Source organism: Cydia pomonella, chromosome 1 (genome assembly GCF_033807575.1).
Source record: "Cydia pomonella isolate Wapato2018A chromosome 1, ilCydPomo1, whole genome shotgun sequence".
Classification (NCBI taxonomy): domain Eukaryota; kingdom Metazoa; phylum Arthropoda; class Insecta; order Lepidoptera; family Tortricidae; genus Cydia; species Cydia pomonella.
In genome coordinates, this window is record NC_084703.1 from 2,590,844 (window position 1) to 2,607,600 (window position 16,757).

At 37.4% G+C, this 16,757-nt stretch overlaps 1 protein-coding gene across 2 annotated transcripts in view; it reads right to left on the bottom strand.

The window, feature by feature from the left end:
- LOC133515778 (SET and MYND domain-containing protein 4) overlaps window positions 1-16,757 on the bottom strand; it is a 31,458-nt gene extending 14,701 nt beyond the window's left edge. The window contains exons 1-8 of one of the 2 annotated variants that reach the window (XM_061848400.1): window positions 16,569-16,757; window positions 8,809-9,001; window positions 7,827-8,007; window positions 6,500-6,679; window positions 5,640-5,792; window positions 3,753-3,832; window positions 2,437-2,558; window positions 502-635 (exon numbers count right to left, since the gene is read on the bottom strand). In XM_061848400.1, the coding sequence (XP_061704384.1) occupies window positions 502-635; window positions 2,437-2,558; window positions 3,753-3,832; window positions 5,640-5,792; window positions 6,500-6,679; window positions 7,827-8,007; window positions 8,809-9,000 (1,042 nt within the window). In that variant the 5' untranslated portion in view covers window position 9,001; window positions 16,569-16,757. Of the gene's footprint in view, window positions 1-501; window positions 636-2,436; window positions 2,559-3,752; window positions 3,833-5,639; window positions 5,793-6,499; window positions 6,680-7,826; window positions 8,008-8,442; window positions 9,002-16,568 lie in introns of those variants that run through there. The other variant, XM_061848450.1, reaches the window with a different exon arrangement.

A 16,757-nucleotide genomic window follows, 5' to 3' on the forward strand; every position in this document is an offset into this window, starting at 1 on the left:
CCGAAATAAATATTAGTGTAAGCATGTAAAAAGGCCTTTACAGTAAAAAGACGTCTCCTGTGTGTGTCGACATTGGTTTTCTCTCCTCTCTATCTGCTGTCATACAACTATCATCGTTAAAATAAAGATAACGATAGTTTATATTTCAAGTAGGCTTTTTACAATACGCGTATAAACATCAAATAAAGATACACCTGCTTTAACCTTACACCTCTGTCCAAGAAGATTTAAATCCTTCTTGAATGTTAGAATTTTAGTTTAAATTTATAAATACAAGTAAATGTTAAAAAAAGTTTAATTCTAAAGTCTCTCCATACATTGAACCTTTACACACGCACACGTTTAAAGACGATATTCCTATATCTTAGGTTTATGTTTCCAAGAGCCCGCCTCAAGCCAAAATCGAAAGTAGCTACAAAAATTGCTGTGTACAGTCCTCCGTCATTTTTGTGCTAGAACTTTCTAGTATCTTTAGGAGTCATTAGTCTAGAAGAAACTCACCAATAAACAAATCCTGAAAGGAACACTCATACTGATGGTACACCATGCCTTTCTCCCGGCAGCTTAACGAGCAGAACGCCACGCCTGCGCAGCGCGGGCACCATACTGGTGCCTCTTCCGAACAGAGGGATAACCTGCAAACATAAACCATATCACACAGTCCAGTCGCGAATTTTAAGCAAAGAGTCCCGTTTCCGAAGGATTCGCTATCATAAAGCGGTTATTACATCTTCCTCTTCATCGGAAACTTACTGCTAAGGACACATCAATACTTTTCTCTGTTCCTCTCAGCAAAAAGTATTTGACGGACAGTCCATAAAATAGTAGTCAAGTCATTATATTCTTTATTCAAATAGGCCTAGCAACAAGCACTTTTAAATCGTCAAATTTTACAAATATCATCTTAATCTAAATATCAGAGCAATTTATTGATGCAGTTACTATTGTTCTCAAAAAAAACATTGAATTATTATAGATATGGCAAACTTAATAATAAGAATTTCACAAAAGGATCGTAAACACCAAAATTGTATAAAAATACTAGTCTAGAAACTTTCTAGAATAAAGTCTAAATGTCAAAAAATACGGTATATGTACATTGAATTATCAATTTCATCATTATTAACATAACAATAAATAATACATTATTTACAATCACACTTGATCCCACTGTATTTCATCAGTCATGTAGTAGTAGGTGACTTGTCTGCCCTGCCTATGAAGCTGGTAAGGGCATTCATTAGTGTGAGCATAGCAAATTTTGTTCCTGAATCATGGATTTTTCCTGTGTATTTAAGTATTTATATAATAATATATATATATCATTGTCTAAGTACCAACAAAACAAGCTTTATTGAGCTTAGTATGAAACTTAGTAATTTGTGTAATAATGTCCATAATATTTATTTATTTTATTTATTAACAGTACAGTAGTTATACCAAATATAAAATGTTGACAACTACTGCTACATTGTTAACCTAATTCCTAATGCTATAAAAAGAAGTATCACCGCATCAAAATCGGACTAGTAGTTTTTGAGAAAAATGGCAACATTGGTTTGCATTAACATCCTCTCACCCCAAACGCATATACCGTCTCCGGTCCGTCGTGGGTAAAAATAAGTATACTTTATAAAATTATCCGTTTTCGGTCAGGAACCGTTTTTAACGATGAAACGTTATTGTATTAATATCGTTTATCGGAAGTCGATAAATGAGAAACAACTTTGGCAATTCAAGAATGTCCTTTGATTATCAGGTGGGTAGGAAGGTCGTATGCAGGAATGATCTACACCAAAATGGCAACACAGCCTTAGGGCCGGTACAGACGGACTGCAACTCGACTGCAACTTGTATGGGAACTGCACGTCGACGTTGCAGTTGGAGTCCAGCCGGCATGCAGTTCCCATACAAGTTGCAGTCGAGTTGCAGTCCGTCTGTACCGGCCCTTTCGTTAATTATGATGCAAGGAAATTTAAGACTTCTCTAGAAATTACTTCATTTTATTCTAATTAATAAGTATCAAAGCTATTAATTTAGGAGAAAGTCTAACCTGAATGACATTCTAAAGATGAGGATTTTTTAAAAACTCGAGAATAAATAAATAAATAATAAATAAATATTATAGGACAGTATTACACAAATTGACTAAGTCCCACAGTAAGCTCAATAAGGCTTGTGTTGAGGGTACTTAGACAACGATATATATAATATATAAATATTTATAAATACTTAAATACATAGAAAACACCCATGACTCAGGAACAAATATCCATGCTCATCACACGAATAAATGCCCTTACCAGGATTTGAACCCGGGACCATCAGCTTCGTAGGCAGGGTCACTACCCACTAGGCCAAACCGGTCGTCCAAATTAACTGACACTTCATTTTAGTAAGAAAGACTGGTACAGATTGAATTTATATTAACTTTACCTGGTGAAGCAGAGCAGACAGTGTGTTCCGAGATGATCAGGCAGCAAGCAAGCCGCGTACGGTGTCTCGGCTAGCACGATGTCGCCTGGGTGTAATGGCGCTCTTGCTGCTGCAAATCGACCCTGTTAAAAATAGTAACAGTACAAGGTTATTCTCCAGGTTTGAGCTTGCGTCTAAACTCCATCAAATCATACTAAATGTATGAAAAGTTTGACGTAGTTGAGGCTGACCGCAGTCATATACTTTGAGAAAAATGTAACCAAGGATTGGAAAAGTTCAAACAAATATCATTATATTTATTGAATTGGATTGTATATTAGTTGATTATATAGCAGGCAGAGTGGACCAAAATGTTAAGGATATGGTGGTTGCTTTTGAATGAAAGGAAAGCCTGGCATCCGTTGGCTCGTTGGGAGGACGATATTCGGAAGATTGCGGGTCACTTCTGGATGAGATTAGCTCAGAAATGGGACGAGTGGCGTACTAGAAGAGGCCTATACTCAGCAGTGGGCAATAAAGGTGGTGATATTAGTCTTTGTAGACCTATATCTACTCTAGGTTAAATACAAAACCAGCGTTGAATATAGTGGTTGGAGAGCTCATGAAGATGTATGTAGTTATTCGAGCGTGTCAGATTAAGATCTGAGTGATATCATGCTACACCCTCGAGTCTACCTTAACCACTTTTAGCTGGTTGGCTTTTAGTTGGTTGGCTCAAAAAATCGTTAAGCAGTTTGTGGATTTGGTCATTTGAGTCCAAATTAATGCTATAATTGGTTTGTTACTAAATCTGACAACTATTTGTAAGCATTTTCTTAATCTGACGGTACCAATGTATAAATAAAGCGTCCAATAATTGTCGGATTTAGTTATAGAAAAATTATAGCACTAACTTGAACCAAAATGACTAAATACACAATCTACTTAACGATTTTGTAACCAACAACCCCCTCGAAATTTAAAAAAAATCTGTAATAGCTTTCCTCTACGCCGGAAAAGAAAACTTTTTTTTCTTCCTACGACGCTCGAGTAACACATTTAGCATCGCCGGTTCCCCAGTTATATATAAAGAATATAATGTATAACTCTAGTTCCATGGGGTCCCAGCTCGCACAAGTTTTTTGCAGAAATCGTGAAGCGTCTGGTTGACGTAACTGGTAACCGAGGAGGCGGCTTCCTCGGACAACGTATCACCATTGCGATACAACGAGGAAATTCCGCCAGCATCCTTGGTATAATGCCACAAAGGCCTATTTGAGATTTAAGCTAGTTATAGTAATCCTCTATATATCCATGTATAACTTGATTAATGGTACCTTTCCTTCTTCCTCGACAATATTGATATGTTTCGATAGGGCTGGCATATTTGGTTTGCAGCCACCCACAAGACTGATTTCTGAAAATGCAAAAATCTGCGTTTATTTTGACGACCGGTCTGGCCTAGTGGTTAGTGAGCCTGCCTATGAAGCCGATGGTCCTTGGTCCGAATCCCGTATATGTCGCAAATATAGCACATTATTGCAGAGGCCGGGAAATGGCAATTCGTCGATAAGTTTCCATTTTGTCTGACGACGCAAAGCGGAGTCAGACAAAGAAGACTAATCCACGAATTGCTATTTCTGCCAAGGCATATATAGTGCTTTTCTCCAAACATGCGAAGAAATGAGGTAAGACAATCATCATTTAAGAATCAAGCATGACTAGAATCGAAGCTTCACATCAAAAACAATTTCATTCTTTAATTTTCTTTTAAAAGTTAAAGGCACAACGCAAACTGCCATTCAGTACCATTCAATATTCGTTCATTCAATTTAATTGTGTAATATATTTAAGTTGTATGTGCACGCCTGCGGTGGCAGAATGGTTCCATTTTTATCACTTTTCACTATGCCCGTCACTTTCGCGATGACATACTTGTTAGAACGTGACAGGCATGGTGACAAATGATAAAGAGCCGACCATCTTAGCCCTACTGAGATGCTTAGAAAAATATAAGGTTTAAGTTATTTAGACTTTGATTTTATTAACCAGTATTCGCACGATCATACACGACGGTTTTGTAAGAACGAGACATGTAAGTTAGTTTATCTTCCTATCTCACTCTATCCTATAGCTTGAAATTACTGCTGACCTTTGTTTGCATTGGTTTTTCTAAGGAGTTACCTACATATTTTTAAAAGGTAAAAAACAATACAGTAATAAAACTTCCCGTTCTATTTTTGCTACAATAAGGTGAACATTTCCGAGCATAATGGAGGAAACGTATATTTCGACACTCTCAAGGGAATCAAAATGTATAAAGTACTTCCTGATGTCCTAGAATAGGGTTGTTTCCAATTTTTTGAAATGCTTGTATTACGTTCTATATTAACTAAAAGTAGCCCTAAAATTCAACTTTTATACTAAAAACGGCTTTAAATATGTTAAATTAACTAAATATATTTTGACAGATGCTTTCGCGCCCAAAACGCTCTTTGAAAATTGTGTGACGTCACAGTTTACGGTTTGCCACATAACTACATACACACGTAGAAGATACGAACTGTCAACTGACATTTGTCATTTGTTGTTTATCGCCTAACCGTCAACAGTGTCAATCCGAGAGTTGTGACGTCATCAGAATCTTCAATGGCGTTTCGAGTTTCGTCACGTGACGTGTGCCAAAAGATATTTTAAATTCAATATTTACAAAAACATGGTCATTACAAGTCCCCTAAAAGTAGTTTAACATGTTCTTATAATCCAAAAGAATTTATTGGGATACAATTCTGCCCTAAGATTTGTAGATGGAAACAACCCTATTACGAAATTTGGCAAGTAATATCGTCTTACAATACAAGGAAAAAATCTAAATACTATGTATTTGTATTTTATACTACAGCTCATAAAACTTATGAAAATATTCTTAAACCTGAATATTTCTCTAGATTATATTTTATTATATCGACGAAAAGTCGTAAGCTTGGACTCAACAGAAATCAGCAACAACGCTTCCATACTAAACGAATACAGGAGATATATGTGTTGACCACCAGTTGTCTTATATGATGCATTTTGTACAAGGTGGCTCAAGAATACGTTCAAATTTTTTTACTATTTGTAAATATTTTGACGATAATACGTTTTGGTTTAGTTAAATTAGTGTAATTTATTCCATATTTTAATGTATTTTAGGCCACCTAGATCTGTGTTCAAATCATAACCTGGCACTCTCTCAGCGGGTTCAGCCGCCTGCTGGCTAAAATCCAACGAATCCAGGTCCTTCTGGAGCCGCTCCCTAGACGAGTTGTCATCGGCCCGGAGCAAACGCAGCGCCAACTCGTAGGACACCTTCGCGCGAGTGGGTTCACCGCAATCTGTAATTTTTTTTTCCTTTTTATTGTGTTTTAAACAAAACATTTGAATTTATTATTATTCTTATCTGTAGAGTAACGACCCCACGGACCCGAGTGCTCCCGAGAGTCGGTCAGGGTTTCCGTCACCGACATGTCTTCGTCGGTCGGAGTGGACTCCAAGGGGACCCGCAGGACTCTCAACTCTGGCTTGCCTTCATTGGCCGTCCAGAGAGGAGTCAGTAGAGCTATATGCTCCAGCGGTGGAAGTGAAAGATGTATAAGATGCGAGTGGGCACAGTGGCTGTTAACAACCAGCAGCAGGTGTCCGGACCTCTTAGCAATAGCCCAATATTTTGACCAACCAAACTTCAACACCATAACCAGCAACCCCACTGTATTTACCAGCCCCCCTACCCCTACACCAGCTGGGACCGATTTACGGGTATCTATTTGTTTTGTACCCGTGAATGAATTCTAGCTGATGTATTACATAACATCAAACTTGTCTTAAATGGCCTCTGTGCTGTTGGCTTCGGCCCCACATATACTTCCCAAAGGTCCCAAAGGATATGGGAAGAAATAAATGCGATGGCAAATACAGAGGGCCTACCGCGAATCATGTTCGACGTGTGGCCTCCCTGTCGCACTTGTCAATTCGTACGTAAGTGTGACAGGGAGGCAATACGTCGAACGTGGTTCGTGGTAGGCCCTTCTGACTAGTATGGTACCTCTGTAGCAGTGTCCGGTCCTCCAATAATAATGCGCGCGCATCTTAGCGGGCAGGCGCGAGCGCAATGCCAGCCTCAGATCTGCGAGTGCGGCAGCTGTCCCTTTCCGGCGAGGGCGCGCGAGCAGGACGGCGCTACGGGTCCAGAGAGCCAGGGCTAGGGTTGCTTCTTCGTCGTCATCTGGAATCATAAGAATTTTGTAAATTATAAATGCTTCTGAAATAAAAGCAGAATCCTATTTCTGATCTCGTGATACAGATTTACACCAAGCTAACAAATTAGCTACCAATATTTTTAGAGCGGGTACTAGACTTCTGGAGCATATTTGAGTATGAAACATTATAGGTTTTTTTTAAAGAAATTTGCGTACATAAGACCTCATTGAACAGATTCTAGAACCTCTTTTACCAAACACATAACTGAGGGCCTACCGCGAACCACGTTCGACGTGTTGCCTCCCTATCACACTTACGTACGAATTTAAAAGTGCGACAGAGAGGCAATACGTCGAACGTGGTTCGCGGTAGGCCCTCTGGCCACTTCACGTTGATAAATCACATGACACGTTAATTTAAGACAAACAATTGTTGACATGACAGAAAGTTATGGAAGGGAGAGGCAAGGAACAGAATCTCCTTAGGCAGAACTGTTGCAAAAGTGTCCAGCTGTCAGCTATAAATAATAGTTCCAAATCTCTCCAGAGTAGCGCTAGAGTAGCTAAGAACCTTGGCGTTATTGGCGGAGTGAAGTGCGCTGTCTATGATTAGATTTTTTTCTCAAGTATTCTTGGTATTGTAGCACCACCTGTTTATGGTTTTTTGTCTGACACTTCTTGGTATATGGAGATTCTGTTCCTTGCCTCTACCTTCCATACATAAAGTGTTAAACATCTTGTCAGTTAAACGCACATGATGATTATTTTAAGGTATACTTTTTTTTGTTCAGTAAATGTAAATAAAAAATCATATCAAAAGTTTTCCACCATCATCACTTAAACATATCGGTAGCTGATTTTTTAGTTGTAATTTTATAAAATGTATATGTATTAACACTGTAGCTCATATTCTTTCTCTTGAAAACCGAGCGTCTTTTTTTTTTTTTTTAATACTACGTCGGTGGCAAACAAGCACACGGCCTGCCTGATGGTAAGCAGTCTCCGTAGCCTATGTACACCTGCAACTCCAGAGGAGTTACATGCGCGTTGCCGACCCTAACCCCACCCCCCTCGTTGAGCTTATCACGCTATATTGAAGTGATATGTACGATTTACTTCAATGTCCTTAAGCATGTTTACCTATTGTCTGTTAAAGACCTTTGTAAAACTTACCAGTAGTGGGTGCTTTTAATACAGCTTCACTAGCTAAGGCCAGTGCCCTCTCTATAGCATCTTCGTCATCTTCCTTCAGTTCCAGTTCCGCAGCTCTCCTCCGTTCTCTTGACAACCGCGCATCTTTGCCGCGGTAGACGGGGGCAACGCGAGATATCACTTCTTGAAGAGCTTCCATTAACTGAAACAATTTTGGAGATCAGGGGCATTTCATTTACAATATGTAGGACAGTGTGGGACATGGCCTTTCTACTGCGGTGGTCTCCACCGTCCTGCATCGATCAATTACCTTTGAAGATAGGGGAATGATACTCCGTCTCCATTGGTTATTGAACCCGTGAGGCCCAACAAGCTAATGCGGTTGAAAAGGTGGGTTAAGATGCCCAAACCACTAGGCCACATCGCTATCCATACACTTTTCTATTTGTTTTAAAAATTGGGAATGATCATGTTATTTCTACTGACAATTACGAGCTCTTTCGACCCGAAAAGGAGAAAGTATCCTCTACATATTCCCGTTAATACTTTCTCTCTTTGATTTGGACTTAAGGCGAGTTGACTGTCTGTGAAATGAAAATCAGATGTAATATAAACGCCTCATACCTCAAATGCGCACCTCATTATGGTCCCTGCACACTTGCAGCCTCCCCGCGTCAGATAATGGTTCAAGCGCACGTAGCCACTCCGGCGTCGGTATGGCGGGTGGTACATTCTGGTAGAAAAGCACTGAGGAAACCACAGCGCTGCATAGTGTTTGAGCTCATGCTGATTTCATACTTTTGATATTCATAAGTGACTGAATTGAACAATGTTTTTGTAATGGTTAGTTGTTACATACCTCAAAAATTTCTAAATTTAAGGCTTGTTTGTATTAAATGTTACTGTCTGTTAACTCAGCCATTTCATGTGATGTTGAATAAAAAATTTCTATGTCTATGTCTATGTTCTATGTCTAAATGCCTCACACCTCAAACATGCGTACCTCATTATGGTCCCTGCACGCTTGCAGCCTCCCCGCGTCAGATAAAGGTTCAAGCGCACGTAGCCACTCGGGCGTCGGTATGGCGGCTAGTTCTGGCAGCAAAGCACGCAGGAACCCGCGGGCCGCGCTGCAGAGGGTTTGGGCTGAGCATGCCGCGGCGTATGCGGCGTCTGGTTGAGGGCAACGCGACATTCTGCAATATGAGAATACATTGTCGGACCAAGCGAACTCTGCTAGTATGGTTAGGAACTTGATCTTTTTGTTGTTACATTTGTTATCTCCTCCCTTAGTCCTTTTTAGAGAGCTCTCAATTCATTTTACAAAAAATTTAAACCGTATTGTGATTACATTGAAATTCATAAGCTGGGTACGCCAATCATACAATAACGCCGTTTATTTTACTGTAAATTTAAATAAAAGCTATAAATATTCATAGAGTCTGTATTCGACGCCGAGTCTTTTATTTGTTGAGCTTATAAAATACTCAACAACGACTTGACTTGGGACTTAAAAGACTCGAAAACGTATAAGTGTGAGGATTTCAAGGCACGTGGGGGGGGGGGGGGGGGTTAAACAAACTTTGCTACCGAATGAGACACTACTTTTTTTAACAACACTAACACGAGGAAAAAACTACATGTGAAACAATTCAAATGAACGTTTTTTAACGCTTTTAACGCTTTATGCCATAAACACAAACATCACTTAAACGCCAAGCTCCCGGGCGCAAGGGAGCTAATGTAAACCTTACTCAAAAGGGTGAAGGTTACTTTGACAGCGTCCGCCATAACACCTATAGTTGTCCTTGGCGCTGCGGGCACGACAAGTAACGACGCCTTTAGGTGTTCTTGGCGTTAAAATAATCATCATTTAAAACTCTCTTCAACCACCTAACACGAGGAAAAACTCAAATTAAAAAAACACTGCCACTCTTGTTGACAAAATGTAACTTTTTCATCAGTTTTTGAGGAATAAAGAGAGCCTTTACAAGCTGTGGCGTGTTGTAAAATATACAAAGTGGCCAAAAAATATGTGCATTCCCGTTGCCAGGGAGGTTCCGGGATTATACTGAACAACTTTTACTATGGGACCAACCCCGATATAGCGAAAAAAATTTTACTCTCCCATAGAAAATGGATCAGCTAAAATGTATGAAACAGCCAGAATTTTTTTTTGCGATTTCGGGGTTGGTCCCATAGTAAAAGTTGCTCAGTATAATCCCGAAACCTCCCTAACGGGAATGCACATATTTTTTTACCACCGTGGGACCGTGCGAAGTGCATGGTGGGGATAAGTAAAGCGATCCCAGCGCATAAGGTGGTAAAAATTTGAACTAACTGCGGATAGGGTCTTTAACATTTCGTACAATTATATGGCTCGAAATGAAACTTTGATTTACGATTACTCCTGAAATATTCTAATCTATCTAATCTAATCTAATAATTCTAAATCTGTATGAAATGCTTAATATAACTAACGTATTTATTTTGATAATTGTTAATAATGTATCCATGTAAATAGCTTTGCAAATGCCACATATTACGTGAGCTTTTTCTAGAAGTTAAGAATGGATATAGTAAGTTATCCTTAAAAGATAGACATTTAACATCGCGGACTTTTTTGTAGATCTATGAATGAGAAACAACCCCACCATACATTGTGTTGTTATAGCTCAAACGGATTAGGCAGCGTTTTCGATTAAAGCTCCTAGCCAGCTTGTTTTTTTCCGACAACAACGTTATATTTCAAACAATTTACACAAAACCTTAACAAGTTATATACTTAAGCCTTCCTCAAGAATCACTCTATTGATAGATGAAAGTCGTATGAAAATCTGTTCAGTAGTTTTTAGTTTTGGAGTAGTTTCATAAGATGTAGTGAATTGACGTTTTCCCCTAGACTTGCGGACACTAGGTTGCGTGACAGTCGTGCACGCTCCCAATAGTCAATATCCATACGATCCATATATATTAGAATAGACACATGTTTCGACTGTGACTAACAGAATGTATCATGCAATTTGATATAGTTTTATATGTTCCCAATGCGCACGAGTTTATTTCTAGCCCTTCCGCGTCTCCAGACAAATCGCATGTACACGTCACGTATAGCAATCGCATCTACCTACATGTCACTTATAGATAGCCACATGAGAATGAAACAATGGCATAGTGAGAAATAGTTATTGGATTGGATATTGATTGATAGATTTAGGGAGTTTGAGAGTGAAAGAGAAAACGTTTTTCCACTTCTATGTTCTTGACAAAATGAAGTTATATAAATTTTCCTTTTTTTTTCAAAATTTGCAAAACAAGAAAAACATTTTTTTAAAGCGATAGTTATTAACCTAGAATATATTATGCTGAAGCGATCGACATCAAAATCAAAGTGTTTTGTTTAAGATTTAGTTAGTGGAAAACGTTTTCTCCCGAAATTAAATTTCATTGAAAAAAATACCGTTATTTCGCTAGGATCGGAAATTTTTTCTCAAATATTCCCTCTTAAAATTTTTTTTACCATTTACTTTTCTCGAAAAACTAATAACTCTTGGTATATTTCGACTCAGATTCCCGAGGATTATTGTCGCCAGTTTTCCATACAAAATTTGGATATCAGTTTGATGACGGTCCATACGAAATATATGTGAAATGGCGTCACAAACAGAAAAAAAATTGTGATACTTCTTTTTGGGTTTTTACATCGATAATCTTCTTGATTCTGAGTAGAAATAACCCAAAAGTAGATGGTTTATCGAAAAAAGTAAATGTTACGTTATTTACTGAGAATGTGCGGATAAGCAAGTAAATAATCTTTTCACCACAGCCACAGCTGGTCGTAAAGGCTCTCTTTATTCTTCAAAAACTGATGAGAAAGTCGCATTTTATTCACAAGGGTGGCAAGTTCAGTTCAGAAAGTATTACATATAATTATCTTAAGTTAATTATTAGAGCAATTTATTGATGTAAATATTATTCCATAATACTATTGAATATTGAAGCGCTGGTGGCCTAGGGGTAAGAGCGTACGACTTGCAATCCGGAGGTCGCGAGTTCAAACCCCGGCTCGTACCAATGAGCTTTTCGGAACTTATGTACGAAATATCATTTGATATTTACCAGTCGCTTTTTGGTGAAGGAAAACATCGTGAGGAAACCGGACTAATCCCGACAAGGCCTAGTAGGCCCTTTGGGTTGGAAGGTCAGATGGCAGTCGCTTTCGTAAAAACTAGTGCCTACGCCAAATCTTGGGATTAGTTGTCAAGCGCACCCTAGGTTCCCATGAGCCGTGGTAAGAGGAAGAAGAAGAATACTATTGAATTATAATACAAGTTAGTTGATGCAAATTTTAAGTAGTTTCCTCATGTTGCCTCGTGGAATTGACTAAAAATGGTGATTTTGAATAATGAATGTTTAAAAGCGTTCACTTGAATTTGATTTGTAATATTTTACAGCTTTTCCTCGCATTGGTATGGTGAAAAATATTATGTTTCACTCGGTATCAAAGTGTGTTTTATCCTCGTACCTCGAAATCCTCGCAACGCTCAAACGTTCGTAGTTCTGTTCTGGAATTTTTCGCTAGCTCGGGTATTAATAGCACTAGGTATTAGACGCAACGTTGAAAAACAATTAAAAAAAACCGTACAAGTGCTAGTCGGAGTCGCCTACCGAGAATTCCGTCCTTTTTAGGGTTCCGTAGCCAAATGGCAAAAAACGGAACCCTTATAGATTCGTCATGTCCGTCTGTCTGTCCGATTATGTCACAGCCACTTTTTAGTACGAATATTTGTTGTTATATATAATAATAAGCAACAGAAATGATAGAAATTTCTTTTACTAGTTTTTTGGTGTTGACGACCAAGGATCCAAAATTTCAATCTCAAGTGCCGCAAATACATAATTACTTTTCAAAATTGCATATTTGCGACACTTGCATCTGCAGATTACATTTGTATAATGCGTTTGTGTTTGATCATAAATAAAACAATTAATTATTGACAAATTGATACATGCATTGTAACACCACAAAATTAAATAATTAATCGACTATTGAACTAAAATTTGCCTCTCATAATTCATCGAAATTTCACGGTTAAATGGCTGTCGCATAGCTAATTAATTAAAATGGACATGCTGATGAAATTTATTTCTTGTAATATCGTTATTCAAATATTTTAATTCATATTACGCATGACGGACGGGCGTTTACCACAATATTTAATTTTGAATTCGGTTTAAAACTCCGTACGTACATTTAGAGTTATATATATTCGCTTAACTTAATGTTGTTAGCATTTTTTTGTTGTATTTTTTCTGACCACTCTGTCACGCAAGAGTCTTCTATTAAATAAATAAAAAATCGTATTGCACGTCTTTTTCAGTGAAGATAATATATTACAATGAAAAAAAAAACTAAATTTTAATCTCATACAAAAGCACCACTCCGTCACATTTTTTGAGGACAGAAAATAAGACAACGAAAAGAATTTTGATACTTTTACTGAGAGTTAAAGAGTAAAATGACTTGAAATATAAGTCGTATTACGGAATCAATATTGTTTTATACTACGTCGGTGGCAAACAAGCATACGGCCCGCCTGATGGTAAGCAGTCTCCGTAGACTATGTACGCCTGCAACTCCAGAGGAGTTACATGCGCGTTGCCGACCCTAACAACCCTCCCACCCCTCACATATATCTCATATTAACATATCTCATATGTGTCATATTTAATTGACTTGTGTAAGGAAGCATGGCTCGATAAACAATAGATATAGGGACCGTGCGCGTTGGAGGGTCTGCCATCTTGTGGCCTGAATCGGAACCTTAAACATGTACATTTACACGTCAAGTGTTTTCTTGTGCATAGTAGGTTCTGCCATCTTGTGGGCTACATCGGAACAGTAAACATCACATTTACGCCTCGCGCCAAAAATCTGACGGCTCCTGTGCACGCTCCCTATAGCTTATAATTATGCACACAAGCTGTTAGCAATTATTTTTCTCTTTGTCAATTTTAGTTTTTTTTTAAATAAAAGTTGTGTACATATGATGCAAAAGGACCCGGCAAAAATCGCATCTTAGACAAGCAAAAATTAACAACTATCTTAAATAACTACGTCAATGTTTATTTTACTGGTAATACACTTGGTTCACTTTTAGTTACATGTTAGTGTCGCCCCTGCATATATTTAAAAAAAATCTAAACTAAGTATCGGCTTACAAAATACACCTAAGTACTAAATTTTATTAAAATATGTATAATAGTTTCCGAGTAAAATGATTGTGATATACGTACAGACGGACATGGAACTATAAACCACCGAAATGTTACTAGAATATTTTTAGTACCTGACAATAATAAATAAAGCTATTGTATATAATAAGTACCCTAAAGTTATGAATAATGACTAATATAATATTAGCCCCTTACTATTTCTCGGTAGATTACTTTCTTACACAATGTTAATTATTCTCTATAGAGTTGAGGTATAGTCGGCATCAGATATATCGGAGCGATCAAGGCGTTCACAACTATCTGAACACGCTTCTATTGTCAAGGAGTTAGAGTGCGTGTTCGGATATTTTTGAGCACCTCGGCCGCTCCGATATATCTGATAGTGACTGTACCTACGTATCGATAACAGTTATGTCGATATTACAGTTATTCAATATCTCGTTTCGTTAGAAAAAGTTTTAGGTCTTATAACCTACTCATTGGTAATCTCGGGAAAGCGTACTTATGTCAAAAGAAAGGTTTAAGTTTAGTTGTGTGGGTAAAAATTCTTTTCGATGTCTTGTTTCTGACCACTCTGTCAGGCTTGTATTTCGTATTACTATCAAATAAATTAAAAAAATTCGATTGCCATCGCATGTCTTTCTAGCTGTAGATTATATACTAAATCAGAAATTAAAAAAATAAATTTCATCTTATACAAAAAGCCCGTTGAAATTCTACGTCTACCTCATTTTTCATTTTTAATGTGTAATTTCTGGATCTCTCGAACTTATATTTTTTCATTATGATAATTTTATTTAAATAAGGTACAAAAAAATGTCAGAAACAATAAATAAAAACTTAAAATTACAATTAATCTAAATACAGACTATACAAAAATAAAACTACACTAAACTAAACTAAATCTAAAAAAGCGGCCAAGTGCGAGTCGGACTCGCCCATGAAGGGTTCCGTACATTTATGACGTATTAAAAAAAACTACTTACTAGATCTCGTTCAAACTAATTTTCGGTGGAAGTTTGCATGGTAATGTATATCATATATTTTTTTAGATTTTTCATGCTGTTATTTTAGAAGTTACAGGGGGGGGGGACACACATTTTTTCACTTTGGAAGTGTCTCTCGCGCAAACTATTCAGTTTAGAAAAAAATGATATTAGAAACCTTAATATCATTTTTAAAGACCTATCCATAGATACCCCACACGTATGGGTTTGATGAAAATAGATTTTTTGAGTTTCAGTTCTAAGTATGGGGAACCCCCAAAATTTATTGTTTTTTTTTCTATTTTTGTGTAAAAATCCTAATGCGGTTCATAAAATCTACTTACCAATTTTGAACTGTATAGCTCTTATTGTTTCAGAAAAAAGTGGCGGTGACATAATCGGACAGACAGACGGACATGACGAATCTATAATGGTTCCGTTTTTTGCCATTTGGCTACGGAACCCTAAAAAGGTCCCTGCGGCAAGGTCCCGATGATGCTGGCTGCGTTACCCCGCTGAACTGCCAGACTGCTGCGTTGAGCGAGGTAACTGCCAGCTCTCCGGACCCCAGTTGCGTCCCTGAGTCTCTTTGAAAGGTATCTAAAGACTCGACGGAACAAAACTGTATTCGGCACCGAGACCGCGGTATTTCCCCACCTTTGCGTTTTCAGCCGCCTCCGCAGCAATTACATGATTATGATAATTACTTTAATTACAGACCATGTAATTTTAGTGATACTGCATGCTTTAGTACTTAGAAATAAATCTGTAATATATTGTTTACGTTTATCGTATTATGTTAGTGCATTTTTGTTGAACCAAACATTTGTAAAACTTAAATACTTTATCTACGCAATGTATGAATAATAATTATGAATTTTATGTACAGTCAGCATCAAAAGTAGCGGATGAAACAACGCGCCAAAAGTATCTGATATTCCGGGTAACTTTTCCAAATATAGATACATTTCTAAAATTCGCATTCAAAAGTATATCTTTTACAGTCTTAGTTGTTCTATATTAAAGACATCACTTTTTGTTAAGCTGTTACAGAATGGTGGTTACTTATGAAACGTTATTTGATTCGCTAATTTTGATGCTGACTGTACCTATTCATCAAATTTTATAGAAAAATGTTTCTCATATAAGTGAAATATAAATTTATTTTTGAGTAAATAAAAATATTTAACCCGAAAGCTCCACTCTGTCACATTTTGTTGAGTGAAAGATGAGTAGCTTTCTGGAGTTGCAGGCGTACATAGGCTACGGATACTGCTTACCATCAGGCAGGCCGTATGCTTGTTTGCCACCGACGTAGTATAAAAAAAAGACAAAAACCAAGACAACGAAATAATATGACCGATTTCTTAAACCATATTTATCATTTTTTCCCCAATGATTTTCTACAGCAAAAACGATTTTCAACTACCACACACATATTATGAAAGATAAAAGTAAAAGAAATCATACTAGATCGACGGTACATTATAATTTTCAGTATTAGTTAATATTAATTAGATAGTATTTGTCTGTAATGTACCTGATTCAACGCCGGTCCCACACTGCAGCTATAATTAAACTGCTGGTTCGAAGCAGTTTTAGATCTGTCAATATGTTACACCATTCTATCGGTAGATGGCGTTAGTGTAGACTTGATAATTAAACAGGTTATTTCGTTTTTAAGATATTATTTTAGATGATTTTTGATTTACATGTACAAATAATTGGA